This window comes from Rhipicephalus sanguineus, chromosome 10, assembly GCF_013339695.2.
Source record: "Rhipicephalus sanguineus isolate Rsan-2018 chromosome 10, BIME_Rsan_1.4, whole genome shotgun sequence".
In the NCBI taxonomy this organism is placed as follows: domain Eukaryota; kingdom Metazoa; phylum Arthropoda; class Arachnida; order Ixodida; family Ixodidae; genus Rhipicephalus; species Rhipicephalus sanguineus.
The window spans coordinates 46,671,061-46,695,345 of NC_051185.1; the positions used below are offsets into that span (position 1 = coordinate 46,671,061).

The following is a 24,285-nucleotide window of genomic DNA, read 5'->3' on the forward strand; positions in this document are numbered from 1 at the left end:
ATTATTATTATTATTATTATATTATTATAGTGATCCAAAGGAAGTGGTTGGAGAAGGCGGAAAAGAAGAGGCTAGAAGAAGAGGTAGAAGAAGCGAGGAGGACTGTAAATAAAATGGCTGAAAGCAAACTGCTTTCGTCGTAACTTTATATTTGGCGCAGTCGACAGGATCCGGAAGATGTGGGTGACCTTCTACCTCACACAGCGGGACGGCGAGCCACTGATCGCAGGCTACGAGCTAGACGGCGAGAACTTCGTTGCGGCGCCAGAAGAGATGACAACACCTGGCCGAATCGAATCCATCGCCACCGTTGCCAAATAGCCAATCAGCGCCGTCATCGCCCGAGGTACTGCGAAGGTAAATGTACCTTTTTCGGAGTTCGAAGCCTGGGAAAAGCAAAACACCACTAAGGAGCAACTACCGAGCCATTCTGATGCAATGACAGATACGTAAAGCTGGTCGAACGTTCTTTCTCAGTTCACTTGGTTGCAAAAGCAGCAACTACAGCAACAGCAAGCACTCTTGACGGTTCTGGCATCAGACAGGACTCGTCACACGACAGTAAACCCGGACAGCTTTGACGGCAGTTCCGGTGTAGATTACTGGTTGAACGCATTCGAATGTGCATGTGAGCAGAATCATTGGTACACGGACCGCGACAAAATACGAAATATGCGAGCATGCCTTTCTGGGAATGCCAAACAATCGTTTGACTTGCGTTTTGCCCAACACAAGGAAGATTCATGACAGTCATGGAAGGACAGCTGTGTCAGTGCCTTCCGAAAGAATGCAGTAGAATTATGGGACAAAGCCATCAAGTATGAACAAAACAGTGACAACCTAGTCGACTATTTCTTCATAAAACAACAATTGCGGTATAACGCTGATCCAAACCTTCCAGAATCATGTGTCGTGTCACTTATAATACAGGGAATGAAGAAAGGAAGTCGAATGCAAATGGAACTCAAGGCACCTGTAACCTCTGAGGAGCTGCTTCATGGTTTGAAGTACATTAGTTCTGACTCTACAGATGCAATCGGGTTGAAAGATTCACCACCGCAACCAAACGAAGCAGGATCCTCTAGAAATGGTGTCTTCCCGTACGAGAATTGCGCGACAGATCAGCCGTCACATCAATTCTATGAGACTGACACTTTACTTGGAGAATCGTTGCATAATTGTGTGCAGGGGCATCTAGTGGAGCGAGAGACCGTCATTATTATTATTATTATTATTATTATTATTATTATTATTATTATTATTATTATATTATTATTATTATTATTATTATTATTATTACAAGTGGAAAGGAATCGTGTGGATGAAAAATTACTTGCCGTTGGTAGGGACCGAACTTACAGCCCTTAGATAACGCGTCCGATATGCTCTACCAACTGAGCTACGACGGTGGTCGTTCCCCCGTAACCTGTAAAGGACCTCTGAAATAACCATAGGTCAGAATACTCACTCATGAGTCGACTCACTACTCAGACTCAGATCGAGCCATGAGTCTGAGTCTGAGTGAGTCCAGGTGAGTAATATTTTCGTGAGTTTGAGTCCGAGTGACCTCGGTTGAGGAAAATTTTGGTGAGTCTGAGTCCGAGTGAGCCCTAAGGGCAAAACATATTCCATGAGTGACTCTGAGTGAGCTCCAAATTTGTTCGCCAACCTATGGAAATAACACATACGCAAAGCGGCTCACCATCTCGTGGACACGTAGTCGGTGTAGGGCGGCTGGGACCGGATCTCTCGCGCCAGCCCGAAGTCGGCGATCTTGACCAGTTGCGGTCCCATGCAGAGCAAGTTCTCGGGCTTGATGTCGCGGTGGAAGAAGCCGTGCTTGTGCATGAAGGCCAGGCCTCTCAGCACCTGCTGCACGATGGCCCGTATGGCGGCCTCCGGGAACGGCGCGTCCCTCTCCCGGATCAGCTGGTACAGGTTCTCGCGCATGTACTCGAACACGAAGTACAGCGTGTTGTCCTCGCGCACCACTTCCTTCAGCTTGACCAGGTTGGCGTGACTCAGCTTCTGCAGCGACTGCGCGAAACGCGGGTGGGTAACATTAATTGACTTGAAGTCCATGGACGCCAGAGATGGCTAAATTGCTCCTAAAAGGTAGTTAAATGGCATTACTAATTATTTTTATGCAGGCCGTTCAGTACAATGAAACTTCTCCTGTAACAACAGCTTTACAGAAGCACGCTTTAAAAGCTTGAAAACGCTTACTTGAAGATAAGAACTAACAGACAAGAAAGCCAAGGAACGTATAGGGGATGTTATTTGTAGTAATTACGAACGATGTAAATGTGAAGAAAGTAAAGTGCACGAAAAGATAGCTTGCCGACGGCAGACACCGAACCGGCGACCTTCGAATAACGCGTCCGACGCTCTACCACTGAGCAACGACGGCAGTCATCCTACCGTCCACTTCATAGGGCATACATGTGCATTTAAACCTAGGAGTGTTAGTCAGCGCCGCTAGTAGCCAAGACGGCGAGTGTGGAACACTCTTTTTCTGCCTGCAGTCCCTGCTGGTGGCAAGTTATCTTTTCGTCCACTTTACTTTCTTCACATTTACATGATAGTAACTACAAATAACATCCCCTATACTTTTTTAGGCTTTCTTGTCTGTTAATTATAATTAATGTTGTGTCTAGCAAAGAAAAACGAGCCCTTGAAATTCCCCTTCTTTCGTTCTTTCTTGAAGATAGTGGCATAGTTGGCAATTATTAAGGCATTTATGTTGCTATTATTATAAGGTCACTTAATATGTATGTCACAGTTATTATGATGGGCAGCCATCGGCCCATTACCAGTAAAAAGTAACAGTGTTACAGTTACAGTTACCTAAGCTAAAAAAGTAACTCTGCTATAGGGACATTATTTTTTGCATTTTGGACATATTCTTTTACATTATCATGGTGTTACCTAAATTGCCTATTCTATGTGCAACGCATCATTTATGTTCTGATGTTACTGTAAGAACATTGTTTGACTTTTTTTTTTTCAGTGTTATTGTGAGAATGCTTTTTGACAACTTTTTTTTTTTGGTTAATTTTGTCGCTCTTGCGAGAAAGTTGTCAGTTGTACGTTCGATTCCTTCAAGGTCAATAATTCAGGAGTAAGTGAAACGTCACTTGAACAAACTTGAAGGGACCTCAGGAAAACGTTTGTTAAAGTGAAAGTTGGCTCAACTGAAACAGCTATGTTGTAGCTTGTTACCAGAAACTGAAATAAGGTCAGATGTTCAAACGAAATTTCAACCGCTTTATTTACAGTGCTGCTTATTTGCATGTGAATTGATGCTTATTGAGGATCTTGTGAAGAATGCAGCAATCTTTTGCTGCACTCGTTCTCTTAAGACTGCAGTGGTCATGCGTTGTCAAAGCTCTCATGAGCCTTCTCCGGCACAACTCAGCTGGGCAGTATCTCCAAGCGCATCAGTGCTTACACGCAAAATATTTAGTCTTTCGTCCAGAGATATGCGCTTCCGTGTGGTACTCACGATAACCATCATGCGATTGCAGGTCTAAGTCTGCAGCTGTCGCTGCGGCTATCGTGGCCTCAGCGATTAGCTCCGGTGGCGCGCCATCAGCGGAGCTGATCGCGAAGGCCACGGTAAAACTATTCTACAAAATGAGCGGTTGTACCTTGATGATGTGATCAACATGACCTCGGAGGCATTGCATGGGGTCGCGGAATATGTTCGCAGAACTGAAGTGCGCTCTGCACCGAGTTTCGTTAAACTGAAGTGAGTTAGCATTGTATTCTACGGCGCTTCGCTGGGGGACTAAAAAAAAGTTCGTACAACTGAGTAGTTCCTTTAACTGACTTTCGTTCAAGTGGTATTTTGCTGTAGCTGGCGCCTTATTTGTACACCAACATTTTCTCACATCATATCATTAATAAAAAACCTAATTGGTTTTCTTAATTTTTGAATGTAATTAAATTACATTACAAATTACAGCTGGCCGAAAGTAACAACGTTAATTACTATTTTGAAAAGTAATGAAATTACCTTGAAATTAGTTTACCAAATGTTCATCATTCGTGCAAAGCTCAAGTACACATTATTTACAACACATATGCATTGAAATCTCGGAGATGTTTGTTCAAGTTCCCACACTTGAGGTTTGGCACTGAGATGAACTTGTCTGTTACTTACCGTTCCTGTTCTGGTACGGTACGAAGAACTTTATTCAAAGCAGCCTGAGAAGTGCCACCCCTTAGGGCGACGCCGCAATGCGCTCAATTTTTTTTCGTGTCACGTGGGAAATGGACAAGCTATATTTTAGTAAAAAGTAATTGCATTACGAAATTGATTACATTACTAACCTATCAACCCAAAAGAGTTATTCACTGCATTACTCATTAGAGAAAAAAAGTCACAGTTTCGCCGCAAGGGCGAAGCAATGAATGCGATAGCAAGAAATTAATGCTATACGAAGTGAGGCTCGCCAATGGATACTCTCAGTTTGAACAGCGTTCCTGTTGCAAAGGCGGCCGAAGCAGCGAAGGAAACTAGCGTGCTTCAACTGTCGAGCTGTGACACTTGATAGTTCGCGCTCATCTTCTGTTTGTTCGTTTAGCGGCGTCCCTTCAGCTCGAGTGACTTTCGTACGCTCGGTAACATGAGCGCGGACATCACGGTGAAAGCGTGAAACATTCCTCTTCCCTTCACCGCGAGAAAACCGCGCGAGCAGACAACGGAAGGGCAATGTTCTCGCTGCGCAAATATAAGAAGCGAGCGAGCTCGACGACGACTTTTAAATGCGCCCGTCGCGCTGCTAGCGCCATCTCGCTAGTAATGAAGAAAGCTTATTATCGCCTGCCGTCTGTGAGTCCGTCCAGCGGTAAAGGGTATGTATATAACGCTCGCCGTTAGCTACGTGGAGGATCTGCGTTTCGTGGCGTAGTGGATAGCGCCACTCGCTGCGGAACAAGAGGTCCCTGGTTCGATTCCGCGCTTCGGAAGCATTTTTCTGAATTATTTTTCTTTGGGGCTTTTATATATATATACATACATATACATATACGGTGCATGACGGCGACGGCGACGGCAAAATCCAGCCGAGACTGTCCATATAATTGCTATCGCAATAAAAGTAATTTAATTACTGTTGTTTCATTACTGCCAAGTGTGATGGACGCAGACGCCGCGAGCTTTTAAAGAGGGACCCACCTAACATTGCAGACTCAGTTTAGTTTTCTTTTTTCGTTATGTAAAGATTCGAGACTGATATTCTCGAACATTACCATAAGAACAGCCGGTACGTGATAGCGAGCAGAGCAAACTGCAAGCTTACTAAAGAAGAAGCCGACATGTCCTGCCGCAACAAATTCTGACGATTATCTGGAATGAGGTGGCCACCTGCCAAACGTGATGACAACACCGACTCTTCAAATACTAAACGTTCACTTTTCTCTCTCTCTCTCATTCATTCACAGACTCCTCTAATTCACAGGAAAAAGATAATGGCGGCAAAGAGACGTACGCCACAAATAACTTACTATAACGCAATTTTTCAATGAAGCAGTGTTGGTTTCTGTACCCAACAGGTGGAGGGCGTCACCGACGGCTGTTGGTTTCTGTACAACAGGCCTGGTGCCATTCATACAATTCATACAATCATACAAAGGAATGACTAAAAAAAAAGAGAGGTAGACATAGACAGAAATAAACTTTGGTTCAGCATTTTGGCTCTAAACATGAAGGACACACGATAAATTGTTGCAACACGGAATCTCGCTGGATACAATGTTTCGACAAGTGGACTCGTCTTCTTTAAGGTACCAGCCACCATGAAAGGAGCACAGTACTCTAGCACGCCATCTTCTATCAGTAGCCCCCAGAGCCACGCACAGCAACCAAACCCGGAAGCTACACGGTGGGCGAACCCGTGGCCTCTAAGCGACCGAGGGAAAACAGCGTGTCGGCCAAGACGAAAAGTTTACGGTCAGTGAGAAAACGCGGCATCAAGAGTCAAGTCGACGGTGACTAGCCCACGGCGCCGCACCTTGTGGGGGGCTTTGAGTCGGGCTGGTTGTCTTGTTTTTAGAATGAGAGACTGGAACGTTGAGTTGTCGGTGGAAAGGAAACGATGCGCGTCAATCGCATGTGTGACCGCGAGCCTCTTAAACCGGAGGCGTTTTGGATATCGCGCCGCATCGAATCCGGTTGGCCTGGTTAGCTCAGTGCCCGTCGGAGGGCGTCACTGCCGGCTGGGCTGTTGCTTGACCTCGGTTTTCTTTCTTGTCATTCGTGGAGGAAGCGAAAGTTCCAGCCGGTTCCAGGCTGTGAAAAGCGTCGGACAGCGAAAAGCTGTCGCTCCTTTCGTCAGGCATTACATTTTGCTCCTGAGTTTCGGCAATGTTTTCACTAAGCATTTCTTAGTTGTTTGTTCATGTTTAGCCATGTTGATCCCGCACGACGATATGCTCATTCACGGCTGCGCTGTAGCGCTTCGCTAGCGTTTCAGTGCGGCCGTGAACGCAAGCAGCGTCATCGTAATCATCATCATCATCATCATCAACATGCCTTTTTATTTCTTTACCGACTCCCCCAATGGTCACGTGACCTTCTTGACTTCTACTACTACTAACTACTACTACTACTACTACTACTACTACTACTACTACTACTACTACTACTACTACGAAGATGACGACGACGGTAAAGGCAGACCAGGTGTCTCCAACACGCGGGCCGCATGCGGCGCGTAGACCTTTCGCTTGCGGCCCGGCCCGCACATGACTGTCTTAAATTTTTTTATTCTCTTAATAAGTATGTTCGTGAGCCATACAGGCATGAATTGTCCTATTTTCACGAGGGCACCCCATGCGACGACCATGTGTTCAAATATAACCGTGAAACAGAAACCTTATATTTCATAATCGGCGTCCAGATTTTCGTCACTCCGGAGATCGGTGTTTATACGTACTGCAGCCCTGTTTAGTTCAATGGCAGGAGTGGATATGTTGGATATGTGTGGATGTGTTGTTCGAATTCTGACGCCAAATCCCCTTCAGAAAATGACCCATATATGAGATATGGGGAAGGCGGCTTTTCAAATGGTAACAGTTGCTGACATTTTGTACAAACTACAATCCTGCACACGATGTTGTACAATCCTACAATTTTGTACAATCCTGACTCGACCCATCTCTGTAGGCTCTTCAAGCCAGGAGCGCAGCCTGACATTTCTTTGTTTGATGGGGGGGGGGGGGGGGGGGGGGGGGCAGGGGAGGAGGGGCGTTAACCACTATTTATATATGTTCGTGCATGTGTTTGTAGTATGCGTGCATATATACACACGCCCAAAATTGAAAATGTGGAAAGGGGCAACTGCATCAATGACAATAATTAAGTTCTTCTGTTCACTGCAGGTCGAAGGCATCTATGTCGGACAGGTTCAGTGATCTGAAATTACCCCTGTTTTGCGCTAGCTGACTCCAAGTTATGCCTGTTAATTTCCTAAATTCATCACACCACCAAATGAATTGGTTAACCGCACCGCATTTCCTTATTTCATCCGCCATGGCGGTCAAGTGGTTACGGTGCTCGAGTGCATTAACCGAAGGTCGCGGGATCGAATCCCGGCCGCGGCCGCCGCATTTTGATTAAGACGAAATGCTAGAGGCCCGTGTGCTTAGATTTAGCTGCACGTCGAAGAAGCCCAGGAGGCCGAGATTTCCGAAGCCCTCCGCTACGGCGTCCCTCATAATCATATCGTGGTTTTGAGACGGAAACCTCAACAATTACTACTTATTCCTTTGCCTCATCTCAGTCTTAATTCTCGGCAATCCACGAATCCGCTTGCCTTCTCTCGCTACCCATTCACTCATAATCCCTTCTAGCAAATGTACAAAAACTGTATCCAATATGCTTTCTTCTCTTCTATGACGTCACAGCGCACCTCTCCCAATTTCGCTCGCCTTGTGCCTTCGACGCGCCCTGTCCTGCTTGGTCTGTCATGGCCGATGTGGTCACCATACGCATCCACGCGGTCGCGCTGACTCACTACTTGGCGACCTGCCACCCTAGAGTCGATTTCACGCCGTGGCGTCTACGCGTAAACTGCGCGACAAACGAGGCTTCAGCTGTGCTCGATATGCTCTCGACTTCCGCTTCCTCTCGCTAGCATAACAAGTAGGTTTCTTGAATCCAGGGCTGGCGAAGTGACCGCGAACAGGCGCGAATGCTTTACATCTTTTCACGCTGGGTTACGGTTGTATCTGTCCGCTAGTTTCAGAGATCCAGCGCGGTGACTCAGTGACAATTGCTGAACCCAAGGTGACGGGTTCGGCGCCTAGTCGCGTCTTTCCTTTTAACCGAGGGTGAAGTGCAAGTGACACTCCTGTATAATATATAGGCGCACGTTAAAAACAGCCTCAGAATTAAGGACAAAATTATTACGGGGCATTCCATTAAGGCGTTTCTTATAGGTCCACATCATTCAAGAACAGATGGTTAATACAAATAATCTGCAGTCGGTTGACAGCGTACTAACGCCTGTTCGGTTTAGGCCTCCCGCTACTCTGCCGAGGCGTTCGCCCAGTTCCGAATGTAAATGCTTCCAAGCCTGTCGCGATTTAATCACGTTTCTGTGTTTTTAACTTGAAATGCAGCACCCTCAAGGACATGGTGTGACACCAGATGTGTAACAAACAGGAGTTAGTACACGAACACAAAGCTTTCTCAAACGACAAGGAGTAGCAGGGGCTACTAAAGGCGCCAAACCCGCCAATTGTCAATAAATAAACAAACAAACAAACAAACAAACAAACAAACAAACAAACAAGCAAGCAAGCAAGCAAGCAAGCAAACAAACAAACAAACAAACAAACAAACAAATAAATAAATAAATAAATAAATAAATAAATAAATAAATAAATAAATAAATAAATAAATAAAAGAAACCTTGGGAGTAAACGAAATTAAGGGAACAGAAGAAGTTATCTGACGTCAGTGCAAGCCTCACCTAAAACCGGAAAGCTGAGATTCCAAGACAATTCAGTGACGTCTTCGTTTTTGCAGTCGCTTAATTACGATCCTCACTGTCCCTTGCACACATAACACACGTTTTTTTTAGATACCACAATAATATAGTGAAGGCAGAGTCTGTATGCACGTGCAGATACTGAAAGGCAACAGACTTGTCACGTTTAATGCAGCATATCCCCCCTACTACTGCTACTGCTACTACTACTACTACTACTACTACTACTACTACTACTACTACTACTACTACTACTACTACTACTACTACTACTACTACTACTATTACTACCACCACTACTATTACTACTATTGCTGTTACTACTACTATTACTACGACTACTACTACAACTATTACTACTGCTGCTGCAGGGGCGTAGCCAAGGGGGAGGTTGGGGGGGTTCAAACCCCCCCCCCCCCGAAATTTTTCAGTTTTGCTTGCGTATATAGGCACGCACACATACAAACGCACGCACGAACATACATAAAGTATGGTTGAACCCTCCCCGAAAAAAATTTCTGGCTACGCCCCTGTGCTGCTGCTACTACAACTACTACTACTACTACTACTGATGACCTAAGATCGCGTGGCAAGTTGACATACTGAAACTACATATTCGGCAATTCATTGAAGATTTTGTTGCATTTTGTAAAATGAACAAATAAGCGCCGTTCTGAAAGGACCGCTCTTTATCACCCTGGAGCACCTGGAGTAGCATGTCAGGCGAATAGCCAGGCAAACATCTCCAGCTTTTCATTAAAACATTTCTCTCTCTTGATAATGAGCCGTACTCAGGAACGAGGCGATTAAAATTGAAATGCCTTTTTATCGGGCTCCCTGCAATCAGCTATGCAGCAACGTTGGTTGCTAAAACGTCTACGCGGGGTCTCTGTTATCCAGGTCACGCACGCTGGACGTGAAGAATATCCTCTTTTTATATGGGTGTGACCGTGTGATCGTTTATTCAGAGAAGAGTGCAGAAAAAAGAAAAGAACTGGGTGAGAAGCGAAGACGAAGCGTGAGACGATGCGTTGACGTTCTTAAATGCTCTTCACAACAGTCCTCCTCGCCTTAATTGAAGAACTGAAATATCTGATTAACATATGCCCTTTGTTAATTGTTCCTAGGTATCAAATCAATTTTTTTAAAATCAAAAACCTTTATTTTGCATAGCACGGTTACAACTCGGAGGATATACAGAAGAGGGTCCCAAGGTCAGGAGACCGTACCGGGACCCTCTCTGTACGTGATTATTAGATGTAGTGCTTAGATGTTGTGCATTGTTGTGCTTATATAAGCACAACAATGTAAAAAATATCCAGCTCGCACTTCCAAATAGCAAGATTCTAATTTTTGTGTTACTGTGCAGTCTTCTCCTTATTTTGAAAATATTTCATCCTTCGCATTCACTCTAACGATGATTCCGGTTTCTCCGGGTTCTCGAGGCAGGTTAGCCTTCTTAATATGTTGATGTAACAGGAGACCGACTACTCCTTCGCGCTTTAATAGATCGAACAGACAACGAACACTTTTTTTTGTGATCACGCACAACGTAGTGTAACATCATGACATTAAAAAGACGCATGCACAACACATCGCATTCGGTTTTCTTAATTTGATCGATAGATGCCTGGGAGTTACTCGTCACATTAATAAAACAATAAAAAAAAAATGAAAAACGTACCCAGACTGGAGAACAGGTCCAGCTAGAGATCTATGATTCCGCGACATCTGAAAGCTGACGACACCCAAGAAATACATTTTCGAACAGTGGCTCGCCATTTTCATGACACACGTATGTCATCGTGAAGTCGTGTAGATTTCGCCTTGCTTCGCCTTACGTGCCGCTGCGCTGTTACTTTAAAATAAGAATGTTTGGAATTAAGAATGTGCGAAATAAGGATGTGTGGAATGTCTGGAAGACAAATCACAAGGTGGGGAGCAGAACGACCGATTTGTGGCTGTCACATTCGTGTGTACCAAAGGCGTGCCATTGAGATAGCTCGAAGTAGCTGCCAGGCAAGTAGACACGGCACATGTACATTCGATAAATACCCGGCGGTTTCCATCTAAGATACACTGGACAGTCGAGCCATGTATGTAGAAGCCACGTACGTTTCTCCTACTATTTGCTTTGCGTCGCACTTTCGGCGCGTTTCTCTGAAGGACTTCTGACACCGAGACGGCGTCACGGTGATACGGATAGCTTCAAGTTGAGCCGGTGTGGGACAAAAAAAAAAAAGCTTCGACACCAACGGCTGTTTGCCAATGTTTGCTCCCCCTAACCCTCACTCTATCTACGTGAGGCGTTCATTCCTTCGCTTGTGGAAGCAAAAAAAAAAAAAATCCGAGCATAAGAAAATCACGTTGTGTACACATAAACACAAACACGTACGCGCTTTCTCTGCGGTCCGACCCTTCAGGAATGCGGTCAGGAAGCGCATACACTGCACCTCTCGCGATCATCAAAACCAGGGACGAAGTCCTTCAGAGTCGAGGCATATATGACTGTAAGTGTATACACAACTACTCGAAAAGAAGCGCTCAATCGCGCTCCTCGCTTGACTGCGCAATGGCCCCGAGAGCCTGTCGACAACCCGAGTGACCGGCCGTCCGCTACTCACCTTTACTTCTCGCAGGTTCATGCACTCTTCCCACGAGTAGTACTTCTTCTTCATCCTGCGTCAGAGAGAAAGAAAGCAAGGGTGAAGCGAGCAAGAAGAGAAAACACGGGCTCCGTTACTATTTGTTCGTCCTCCTCTCCCACGTGATCGAGAATGCCCAGCAGTCTCAATCCCCGCGGCTGCCCGCGATTGCGGGCCCCTTCACTTTCTACGCTGCCGTCTACCGCATGTATGCATACATCTACGCGCTTGACGTGAATATTCATGAGCGGCCCAACTTCCGGGCTACCCGCCCCCTACTATACATCACCATCAAGAGCAAGAAGATGCGTCGCTCTACGATCCCTTAGCGCAGCGCAATTTGTCTCGAGCGCCAACGTTATACGGGCGCCCGAGCTTCATTAGCGTTGACGACGACGCCAACCTCCGTAGCAGCGGCCGCTGACGTTAAAGAGCAGCGCTCGCTCGCTCGCTGCTTTCGCGAGAGGGCACACTTAAGTGGACAGGCGAAGATTTCTCCGAGAGTCGGCGGAAGGAATCAATCAAGGATGCCGGGGTGGACGGTCGGGTCCGAGCGGCTGCTGCTGACCGCGTTCGTAAGTTGGGTAACACTCTCTCGGTGAGGCGCTTACGTAAGATGTAAGCCGCCGGTGTGGATACGTAGGTGGCCGGGTAGTTATAAGTGCGTTGAGTGGCCGTCGGGACTGATTTGCGTTGCGGTGCGTCAGGTGTGCGTTAGGTAGTAATGAGATGAAGAGCGGAAGGGAGGCTTATGGGAAATTAACCAGGAGACGTTGCGCACGCTGCAGATAGATAGATAGATAGATAGATAGATAGATAGATAGATAGATAGATAGATAGATAGATAGATAGATAGATAGATAGATAGATAGATAGATAGATAGATAGATAGATAGATAGATAGATAGATAGATAGATAGATAGATAGATAGATAGATAGATAGATATTAAAGCAATATCAAGGAGCTTAACAGAATGATAACTCCGATTTATTACCCTGTTTGTGAAAGGGGAACATGACTACGGAAGGTAAGAGAAAAGGGGAAAAATGTGAACAACACACTGTGAGCGGGCGATGTGACACAGTTGGTGGTGTCACCACACAGTCATACAGAAAGCGCGAAATGTCCGGCTGAGACATACAGCACCATAAATACCACAAATACACTTGATAAGCATAATGATGTGTTAGAAATCTACTTTTAAGAAAATGATTGACGCAGAGAGAGAGAGAAACAAAGGGGAAAGGCAGAGAGGTTGGCTCTCCTAAACACGGGGTGGGGGAAAGGGGGAATAATAGATAAGACAGATGAGAAAGTACAAGAGTAGACGTAGAATCCCGCTTTGGCGTGCCAGTTTTTCAGGTGATTAATTCTTATTCTCTCTCTCTCTCTCTCCCTCTCTCTCTCTCTCTCTCTATATATATATATATATATATATATATATATATATATATATATATATATATATATATATATATATATATATATATATATATACTTAGTGGAACGGGATATACGTAGGCGCTATCGCTACCTAAATCTTGCTTCAAGGTCATCTTAAAGAATACTCGAGGATTGTATGACATCTTTAGTCTACGCAGTTGCATCGGGGTAGGGGTATTACGCACATAATGCACCATCGAAGTGCGAGAACTGAATAATATCCATTTGAATGGGCTGACGCATCGCTAATGGAATTATAAGGATATTTAGTCGCTTTCTCGCTGAACATGGCGTGCGCATTAGCGACGATGCCGTTCGTGTGCGGCTTCATCGAAACAATATATACGCTGCCGATCAATCACGATAACAATGCTAATGAGTCAGTGCTCGAGCGCGCGGAGGATGGGTGGCGACTTGCCAACGAAGAGGTTAGTTTGTATGGAAGGCGTACAGATAAGGGAGGCGACCGGGCCAGAAGGAAGACCTCGACGCGGTCTTTATAAAGCGCGTGACAGTCGCGCGAGGCTCTCGTACCTGCTCGGAATGAACGAGAACTCGCGGAATGCGGTCACCGCGTCCAGTGATTCCACTGCTACTCCATGGGTCTGCGTTTCATGGATGCAGTACAACCAGGTAGAAGGAAACTGCAAACCCTCGTTAGAACGAAGTCGCTGGGAAAGCGGTTTGAGGGACGCGAAATAACCCGGAATGAGACACGGTAAATTATCTTTATAACGATGCGGTCGTGTCGTGGGTTTTCAGTGACGTAAAATAACCGGTGTGAAACGCTATAAACTTTCGTTACAACGAAGTCGTCGAGAAAGCTGCTCGTTCGTGGACTCCAGCGACGCAAGATAACCATGAACAATACGCAATAAACCCTCGTTATAACGAAGTCATCAGGACAGCTGCTAAGTCAAGTGTTTCAGGGATGCAAGGTAACCATGAAGTGGACGCAGCAAACCCTCCTTATAGCGAAATCATCAGGATAGCTGCTGTGTCGTGAGCGTCAGGGACGCAAGATAATCATGAAAAGGACGCACTAAACCCTCGTTATAACAAAGTCATCAGGGCAGCTGCTGAGTCGTGAGTTTTGAGCAAGACGCAGTAAACTCGCTATAACGAAATTAACGGGACAGCTGCTGGATTTTGAGTACGAGGGATGAAAAATAATCACAACGAGTCATATTACGGAAACGTAAACTCCGGAAACAACGTAACAAATCAAATTTAACGCTAACCCCCCCCCCCCCCCCCCCCCCCCCCCCCACTCATCAATCCACATTTCAACCACCAGCCTGTCCGCGGCGACTATTTGTGGTTCCTCGTCGCCCTTCGTCCCCTTCGCTCCTATCAACATTTCCTTCCATTTATAAGTGCTGCTGAAAACAGCATTAGTTAGCCTGCCATCGCCGACAACAACCTTAACGGAAAGTCATCTTATAGTCCTCGCAATTGCTTAAGTTCAAGAGGACGAACGAACTTAAAAGCGTTATTGTTTTAGTACGTTTTGTCGTAGCCCCTACAATTTGATGACTATAATCTTGGCACGTCGTACGGAATGACGCAACATGAATTGAGAATTGAACTTGCGTACAGCGCGCAGGAAAAGACGGTGGGACAAAGAGCGGCCAGAGACGAGCTCTGAGCTTGTCTTCGGCGGTTCTTTGTCCCTTCGTCTTTTCCTGCGCTGCACGTAAGTTTAATTATGGAATACCAACTAGCCCGTACCGACACCATGGATTGGGAGATTACGTAGAAGCAGGGGCTTGTTCAGAATTTCGATGAGCGTTACCAGAAGGCAGGGGGGTGGGGGTGGATGATTACCTGTCTATAAGAAGGGAGGGGGATGGGTTGCTGACGAATATTTTTTGAGGGTGTTGGGATCCTTCTCGGGGGAAGTTACAAGGCCGTTAGGGGGGGGGGGGGGTTGCGCATAAATCTCTGTGCATAGAAGTGAGTGTCGTCAAACAACAACGACATCACTGTGACTGTTCGGGCTACATATTAGGTGTGTGCATGCGAGAAACTTCGTGATTTGATTTTCTTACGCCACTTGGCCTGACGGTCCCGACGTGGGAGCCGCCCGCTGCGCACTGACGCGCGCCTTGCAGGACCTCAATAAAGTTTTTCAACCAACCAACCAACCAACCTGAAGGTGGTTCCCAAAAGGTAAAAAAAAAGAATCTTACTCTCGAGAAACAGTTACATGAGATAAAAGAAGAGTGCTGCGGAACCAGACAACAAAGCCGCACGTGCTCGCATTAAAAATACCACCAAAAGATTCATTCATTCATTCATTCATTCATTCATTCATTCATTCATTCATTCATTCATTCATTCATTCAAGTGAAACCGGAGTGCTCTGCATCGCACCAGCCATTATTGTCCTCAAAAGCGGCCACAGGTCTTCACAGACGGATGTATGCAGTAAATCGCACAAACATCACGGTGCTCGTCCTCTACGGTGACGGTCCGTGCGTCAACAAGTGGTTGACACTTAGAGCAATAACTAGAACAATTAATAAGCCATTGGACTAGTCCACCGATACCTCCTCCGCAAACACACCAAACACGCTCGAGAGATTTCTGCGCCGCCAAAGTCACGGCTATGCTTGTACGAAACCACCACTCTCCGAGCGATACACTACAGGCATACCACAAGAGCCCCTTAAACGAAATCAGGTTGCTTACGAAGTCCGTTGATTCGATACCTTTCTTTTTTTTATCCCCCAACAAAAAACGTATACGTGCTTCGACTGGCGGGGTGATGTAAGAAGGCACAAGCTTTGGCATACGTGTGCGATAGTGCGAGAGTGAATCGGGCACCGAGACATCATCTCTGCGCATTCTCCCGATAAAGAGCAGGCTTTCGGTAGTATAAGGAAGGCCGGTATTACGTGACGGGAAGGACTGGACGATGGCAGAGTTGTATCGCCTTGAAGGTTTCGTCATTTTTGTTAATGAAAGCCGCGCCTGGCACTACAAGTGGCGAGGAGGGTTGGCACTGTCCTCAACTATCCCTTCAATTCCACCGCGCTCAAGCTTACGGCGACGCATTAAAATGCACTTAGGCGCTGGACGCGGCGACATAGGGCACTTGGTGTCGTAAATAGCTCGTTCTCACACGACTCGCGCAGTTGCGTGCAGTGTGCGAGATAAGGTATCCATAGTTTCGAAATAGATGACGCCACGGCAGGGCTCTAATTTTGCTGAGCCGAACTTCCTCACTCATTTCTCATTCTTCCCCACAAACTCGCGCGTCACCCTTATCAGTGTTATCGACATTCGATCCGACTAGTGATAAGAGAGCCCGAACCGGAGCGGAATCGCTGCGATTTACAGCGCAACGCTGAATTTACCTTTCGGCAATACCCTGTGTATCGAAGGAGAGCATTTTCAACGCAGCATTCTTACACGACAGAACTAACCAGAAACAAAGTATCCTCTCGCCTCATTTTGTATTCAATTCGATAAGAACGGCGTATATAGTTAACAGGTGAGCCAGTTGGAGAAAAGACGTAAGCGTAAGTGTTTTCTTTAATTTTTCTTAGAGAGGTGGCCGCATTCCAAGTTCCGGACACTGCTGCAAGTATTCTAGCCTGCAGATAACCTTTGAAGGACCTTCAAGAGAACAGCTGCAAACTAGCTTAGACGGCTAAAGTATTGTTTAGAAACCCTATTTCCGCCTTTTTTCATATAAAAAGGGTTTGATTCGTGCGTGAGAATATCAAGGTTAACCTTGCCTTGTTTATCTTCATGCAGAGGCCACCAGCTACGTCATGACGTCCCATATTTTAACGTATTTCACAGGTACTTCGCCCCGTTTTAGCGAGGAAAGAGGCCATGCTGCTATCGCAAACTGAAAACTTGCTGCAGGTGGAGTCTTGGATTATTTCTGCGCAGAATGTTATCTTGCTTCAAATGATGGATTACTAATAATCGATTAAGACGAACGCTGTCAGAATTTCTGAAGCCTCCAGTGGTTGACGGAAGACCTGAACGGCTGCACTGCCACCGGTCGAAGATTGGCTTAGGCTAGGCTGGAGTTAGGTTGGGTTAATCATTCTAATTGCTGTGGTTTTACGTCCAAAAACCATGATATTGTTAGAGAGTTTGAGAATTGGGTAACCAAGACACTGGGTCCCCAAGCTGCGTTGGGTAGGCTGCCCTTGCGTTCGGAGGAGCAGCAGAGCTTGAGAATTGGGTCAAACGCAAGCTGCGTTGGGTAAAACGCACGGGGCGCCACACGTGGCGAAATTAAAATTATTCGAGACGCAGACCAAACGGCGTCGTGGCCCGCGCTGCGTCTGCGTCGTCTCACTGGCGACCCAGGATGCCTTCAAAACCCACGCTAGTTTTGGATTTTTGGGTCTTGGGTAAACGCAAGCGCAAAAGCCCAAGAGTGGCTTGGGTTCTGCGCATGCGCCCTGACGGCTCGCAAGTTCCTTGGGTCCCCAAGCTCCTTGGGGCCCCAATTCTCAAACTCTCTATTGACGCACGCCGTAGTGGCGGGCTCCACGAATTTCGACCACCTGGGGTTTTTAACGTGCACCTAAATCTAAGTACAAGGGACTCTAGCATTTTTACTTCCACGATCCATCAATAGGTTGGGTTAGGTTGGGTTGGGTTTCATTTCCGTTCAGTTTCTTCAAGCTTTTACTCACAGGAAGAGTAATTTCAGAGACCAAGACTGATGTAATGAACAGTACGCTCAAAACACGGGATAATGCTCCCAGTGGGAGACTTGCCTACGTAAAGGATAACGTCTTCGTCAGGACAACAATAAGGACGAGTTGACCACTTAAGGTATTCGTTTTGCTACCACTCTTCGTTTTTATTAGAACGAGCTAACGTACCTCTTTAGTATATTCATCTCCGAAACGGGTACTCTAAACAGTGCACACATGTATACCACGTCGCATTCTGGAAGATAAGACGCCCGCGTATGAAGGCTCCAAAGTTAATCAATGTACTTTGAGCGCGAAGTTTTCACCGCTGTTAGTCCAGTCGTTGAGTGTGCCACTTGTCTCCTCTGCGTTTCGTCTTTCGGCTGGCTCAAAGCATAAACAGCACGTGCCAGTTGACCCACACAGCAACTATACTGCAATTTGAGCGCAAGACGGCGTTGGAAGACCTCACTGAGAAAAAAAAAAGAGCTCCTCAAGGATCCTCGTCTGACAGTGACCGTTGACAAATGACGGTAACGTATTTCCATGCCGTGTTACCTGTGGTACAGAATATCTGACTGCTGGCTCAACCCAATGCTTTGTACTCATTTCCCTACAAAGGGGCCGTCAGATTTAATAGCACTTATATGTTTGGTGCTCGTATACGTTATTTACGGATCTCAGTTGCCGTCCGATTTATAATGGTGTTCTAATGAAGTAATTAAATATAAACGAAAGAGGTAACCTGATATACTAAAGTGTATTCTTAATGGTTCAAAGTGTATTTTTCTTGCCTCTTTTTGCTGTATATCATCTAACGTAATATTCGCTACGTTCCCGTGGTGATCTCATTTATATATGTTTTTATATCCGTTCCTTTTGTTTTCAAATTACTGTGCACGTTTTAAGCATTTTCTCGCATTACCCTTCTTACGCAATGCCTCTAGGGGCCTGTAAGGTACTTTTCAATAAATAAATAAATAAATAAATAAATAAATAAATAAATAATAAATAAATAAATAATCGTGGGGAGCACGTGTGACTTGTACCACCATGTGATTGCGCGACTTGCACGAGAGAATAGATATGGTCGTCGCTCTTCTCGCGAAAAGCCACGTGCAATTGCTCAACGATATTCCGGCGCACCAAACGTAGCAATACATATTTATAAACAAGGATGTCAGAACGCGTGGCACGGCGTGTTCGCCACGCGAAGGATCGACACGTCTCCGCCTCGCGTCCATCGCTGAAGCACGGTGCCTTAATAAACGGCTTCTTCTCGAAACGTGCCGGCAAGGAGCAGCTTATCCCTCATGAATCTTTTAAAACAACTCGCTTCCGGGACAACAAAAGCAGACGGCTCTCCGAGATCGAAATCATTACTCTGTTTTTTTTTTTTTAACTTGACACAGAATCAACAAGGCCGCAAGATCCGGTAAACGTGTCCCGTGCGCATGGCCCACATTCGACTAAAAAACCCTTAAGCTATATGGTCCGATCGCGCGCCCACGCAAGCACCTGCGGCGACGACGTGCCGTATGTACTCATGTAATGGCCGCACCCTATAATAGCCGCACCCTTTGCTGAAGACCCCCCCCCCCCCAAAAAAAAAAAAATATATATTTAAAAATTACCCGTGCGATAGTCGCAGCTTTACTTTTTGAGAAGGTTAGCACTGTTATCTGATGTGCGGTGTGACAATTCCGAAGCTTCTTTTTTTAAGGCGGAAGCTTATGATGCCTCATGACAGGCGAAAATTGACCATCGGCGTTGGCGTTCCGCGGCGGCGGAGAAACATTTGATACAAAAAATCATCATCACATGATGGCGTCACCATAGGATGTCACCATGACGTCACAGATCGCCGAAATTTGTGCCGTCATTATGACGTCATCATGAGGTTCCGTGACGTAACGATACATAATGACATCATCGCATGACATAGTAGCTTGGGCAACGCAGTGCAAAACCACGTTAGGTGCAGAAAACTTTCGGAGGGTGGCGAAGCAGGATCAATACAATGACTGAGAAGAAAAAGAAGATTGCTTTCGCCTTCGAGTCCTCTTATGTGAATGCGTAAGGGACCCTGTGAGTTTTTTTTTTCGGGGGAAAGACAATAATAATAATATCTGGGGTGTAACGCTCCAAAACCACGATATGATTATGAGACCATGTAGTGGAGGGCTCCGGAAATTTCGACCACCTGGGGTTCTTTAACGTGCACCTAAATCTAAGTACAAGGGCCTCAAACATTTGGGGGCAAGACAAGGATACCGGGCCGAGTTCTCGGCGCCTACAGATACAAAAAGCACAGCGTCCGAGATTTAGCGGCTGCCTCCGTGGCGCTACCGTCCACCAAATAACATCGACGGGACCGCTGAAGAGAGAGCAACCCTTGCGGATGCGTACCACTGGATTTCCTAAGCGTGGGTTGAGGTTTCCTTCAAGACCGTTGAGAAAAGCTTCAAGTTCACGGGATGATCTCGAACATATTCGATGAAACGGAGGACGGCCTCATCTGGGACACAGGCGCGTTTAAGGATCCGACGAGTAAAGAGGAGAATGAGGGCGAGGAACGACATTGTTGCAACCTCGTTTTTGATCAGAGTTTGTTTTTCGCTTCTTCCGGTACGAGCGAGTACTGCAGTTCAATAAAGGCAAGTCTAGCGCTGAAAACATGTACGAAAGAAAAGAAAAGGTTTTGCCTTTTTCTCCTTTTAATGGCCGCACCCGCGATTTTCGGCCCAAATCTCGGGGAAAAAAACAAAACAAAAGAAACAATGCTTGTGGCCATTACACGAGCACCTACGGTATACTGACGCGCTGAATACACGAGTATACACTCGTCGTGACGTCACCGCGTTGGAGAGATGCGCGGAGTCGAAGAAAGCACGGCAAGGGCTTTTTGATAGAAAGGAATATGAAAGAAAGAAAGAAAGAAAGAAAGAAAGAAAGAAAGAAAGAAAGAAAGAAAGAAAGAAAGAAAGAAAGAAAGAAAGAAAGAAAGAAAGAAAGAAAGAAAGGCGCGAGTGTAAGCGACGCGTGCACGTGAGGACGTTGACGACATTCGTCGGTGCCAAGGACGACTCCACTCGCGGCCATGCCGCATACTCGCCACGCGCGCGCGCAGGCCGTGAACGCACACACAGAAACACATGTTTCGCGGGGACGGCAAATACCACAGCACCCCGTTGCGGGCCAAGTGCCACGGCGGCGATTCCGGTTCCGACAGGAATCAGCCGATGCGCCGGGTGCCATAATGGCACGGGCGGGTTGGCCGCCTTTCAGACGTATTTTCAGAAGTACGTGTCTTATCTTGTTTTATTTTATCAAGCGAAGCTTTCATAACTTACCGATTTCGGCAGGGTATACGCGAAAAACCAGGCGGCGGCGAGGGTACAGAAATGCGGGCCTCCATTGCACGCCGTTAACATGCGTATTTGCATGCGCCGTCTCCCAATAATTGATGCTCTCTTGACCATGGGCGTAGCCAGAATTTTTTTTCGGGGGGAGGGGGGGGGTCAGCCATACTTTAAGTATGTTCGTGCTTGCGTTTGCATGGGTACATCTATATCTAGACATGCAAAATTGAATAATTTCGGGGGGGAGGGGGTTTGAACCCTTCCACCCCCCCCCCCCCCCGTTTAACGCCCCTACTCTTGACCTTTGGCTTGTCGGCGTTCAGCCATTTCTGATAAGCCAATCTGATCCCTTATCGAAGTGACTTGTCATTTCACGTTGCCACATTTCATTGTTGCCTGGATATGAACGCATGACCGTCGTTGTTGCCTGTAGCAACCGAAGTGTCGCCCTGCTAAGCACGTGGGCGAAGGTCCCATTCCCGGCATGGAGGAAGGAAGCTGTTAGGAGGGAGCATTGCGCAAGGCGAAAGACAGAAAGAAGGGTAAATGGTAGGTCAGGCACGCAGACCTTGCCCATATTTTCCCGATAGGAAAACGAAAGCTCCAAACTTTAATTTTAATTTATTTTTTTTAATTAAGAATATTGCAGGCCTTAGAAGGCCCAGGCAGGAGGGGAAACACCGGGGGTTTCTTTAACGTGCCCCTAAATCTGAGCACCATTTAGGCGTTCTTTTATTATGAACCCCCATCGAAATTCGGAAGTCGCGGCCGGGAATCGAACCCGGGTCCTAGAGCTTAGCAGCGCGACACCTAAACTGCAAAGCTACCACGGCGGGGTTGCGGGTTTCAGAACGACTGTTTGCTCGCATAGACGTTTATTATAGACACTCTTTATAATACATTAGGCGGACGTTGATATTGTCGCAGTGACTTTGTGGCGTCTTCATAGACATCGCTTCTTTCAAGTAAAGTATAGAACTGGATACTCTGATTAAGCTCCCTGTCTTTCCTCTGTCTTTCCTCTGTCTTTCTCTCTCTCTCTCTCTCTACTGCCTTAGCAACGGATATTGTATGCTAAAAGGAGCCACCGAGTTTCGGGAAAGGAAAGCGATCAATTTGGCTAACACGTGCGCAACACTGTCTCGCGCCGGGTAAATCAATTCGGCGCTTGTACGACGACGAGATGGCAGACACGTTTTCCAGCATTTCTGCGCAAAGATATATGTGGGAGGAGATACACACGTCGTGTGTGCAGGCAACGATTTTCACCGTCTTAACGCGTCGCTTTTGCTGCAAAAATGTATATACCGTGCAACGACGCATGACACGGCAGAAATACATCACCGGATCAGCCTGACGACGAAACGGCGCGTCGATACAAAATAACAAACGAAAGCTCACAGGCGCGACAACACAGATAAGCGGAAAACAAACGCGTTACGAACCACGTGACTAAAAATAAAACGTGGTTCAAAACCCGAGGAATCGTTGTTACGTACGGATCGATCAGAGGTAAAAAACTAATAATCTAGCAGAAATTATAGAACATGCTATTTCGAGATCTTAACTCAGTTTACCCGGAGTTCTGAATTTAAGTTACCGCTACTGCTGGATCGGTGAAAATTGAACAAAAGGTTTTCCGGAAGTACGAGCAAGCTTTTAAACCGGTGTTACTCCGATTACCAACTAAAGTGCACCAGCGTTCACTTATTATTTTGGCTTGTCTTCAACTTGGTACAGTTGTGCGTAGCATGTGCGGTGTCACTGGTATAAATATAATGCTGCGTTGAAGAGATGATAAGGGATAGAACAGGCTCGCAGAACGCTGATACGAAGTTATGCCAACAGTATATCTGGCTTCATATCCAAACGAGCATAACAGCCTTGAACATGTGTATTTCGGGATTGTTTTCGAGTTAACTTGGCAGTCGCGTATGGTACATGTGGGACATACGCGGATTATATGTTACGCTTCTAAGATAAGCTGAAGGCATCGCCGGATAGAAGTCAGTGAGCTAAGTGACACGCTACGCGCGATGTATGCGACGATGACTCACTCACCGCTTGATGGCCACCTTCTCTCCCGTGTCCAGTCGCTGTCCGAGCACCACGGATCCGTAGGTGCCGTCCCCGAGCGGACCCAGAGTCATGTAGCGGTTCATGGCCGCTACATCTCGGCTACGGCTGCTGTAGGAAGACCTCATGCAAACTCGGACATCGGCGGCAGCCACTGCTGAAAAACCCGGCGGTGGTCGGGTGCGCTGCGCCAGCGGGTGATACGTCGAGGCATTCAGTGTTGACGAGAACGCGTTGCCGTGGCAACGCGATCGGCTCGCGGTCACGCGGTCAGGGTGCCGCCGTCAGGGTGCATGCTCGGCTGCGTTGCGAAGGTTTGCGATCTCTTGTGTGCGTCGTATGGGTGTGGGATTCACTGCACGTGTGACAGCTCGCACTGCACCGATGCACGGACTAGTTCACTGGCTGCCGGAGCGGTTTGTTTTGTCGCGGGTCTGCGAAGAAGCGGGAAATTGTTGACCAACAAAAGAGAGCGTTCGAATCTGCGCTGCAGCAGACCGTGAAGATAATAGCGCAATAAAAAAAGACACGCTAGGCAAAGGGTACTACAGTGTTACGCGAACTGCAAGCGAGATGAGCATTATGCTTGCGGAAGTGCCCGCAATCGTGTGCCTTGTGTGACCTTCGAACTCTTTATTTGGCCTCCGTTTTGCTTTGTACTGTTCGTATCTGCGATGTCACGGCTGTTGGTTTTTCTTTGTCAGTACTTCCCGTGACACTTCTGTCTCCATGTACTCTGCATTGTATTCATTATAATAAATTTGAATGCTCCTCCATTTTGTGAGACTGGAAGGCGCGTTGTAGGAGTCAGGTGACCTTGCTTACCTCCGCAAATCATGTCACGTTAACTATCGTACGTACAGCGCAAAAAAAAATATAGAAAGGAAAAGAGAGACAGGAAAAGAGAGAGAGAGAGAGGAAAGAGCACGATATTTAGAATGAACCAACTCGTACAAATCGAGCGTTTGTTGTTACGTTGACCTTTAAGGAGTTGAGTTAAAACAAAATGCTGAACTGCCGGCGGAGTGTTGCATAATAGATTCTTAAGATTTGTTTTGCTCGTAAACTATTTCTTTTTTCTTCTTCTT

At 46.4% G+C, this 24,285-nt stretch overlaps 1 protein-coding gene across 1 annotated transcript in view; it reads right to left on the reverse strand.

The window, feature by feature from the left end:
- Positions 1–23,372, reverse strand: part of LOC119406369 (serine/threonine-protein kinase ICK-like) — a 40,355-nt gene extending 16,983 nt beyond the window's left edge. Inside the window, exons 1-3 of the mRNA XM_049419760.1 lie at positions 23,183–23,372; positions 11,624–11,678; positions 1,703–2,037 (exon numbers count right to left, since the gene is read on the reverse strand). Of these exons, the coding sequence (XP_049275717.1) occupies positions 1,703–2,037; positions 11,624–11,678; positions 23,183–23,325 (533 nt within the window). The 5' untranslated portion in view covers positions 23,326–23,372. The remainder of the gene's footprint in view (positions 1–1,702; positions 2,038–11,623; positions 11,679–23,182) is intronic.
- Between the last annotated feature and the right edge of the window lie 913 nt (positions 23,373–24,285).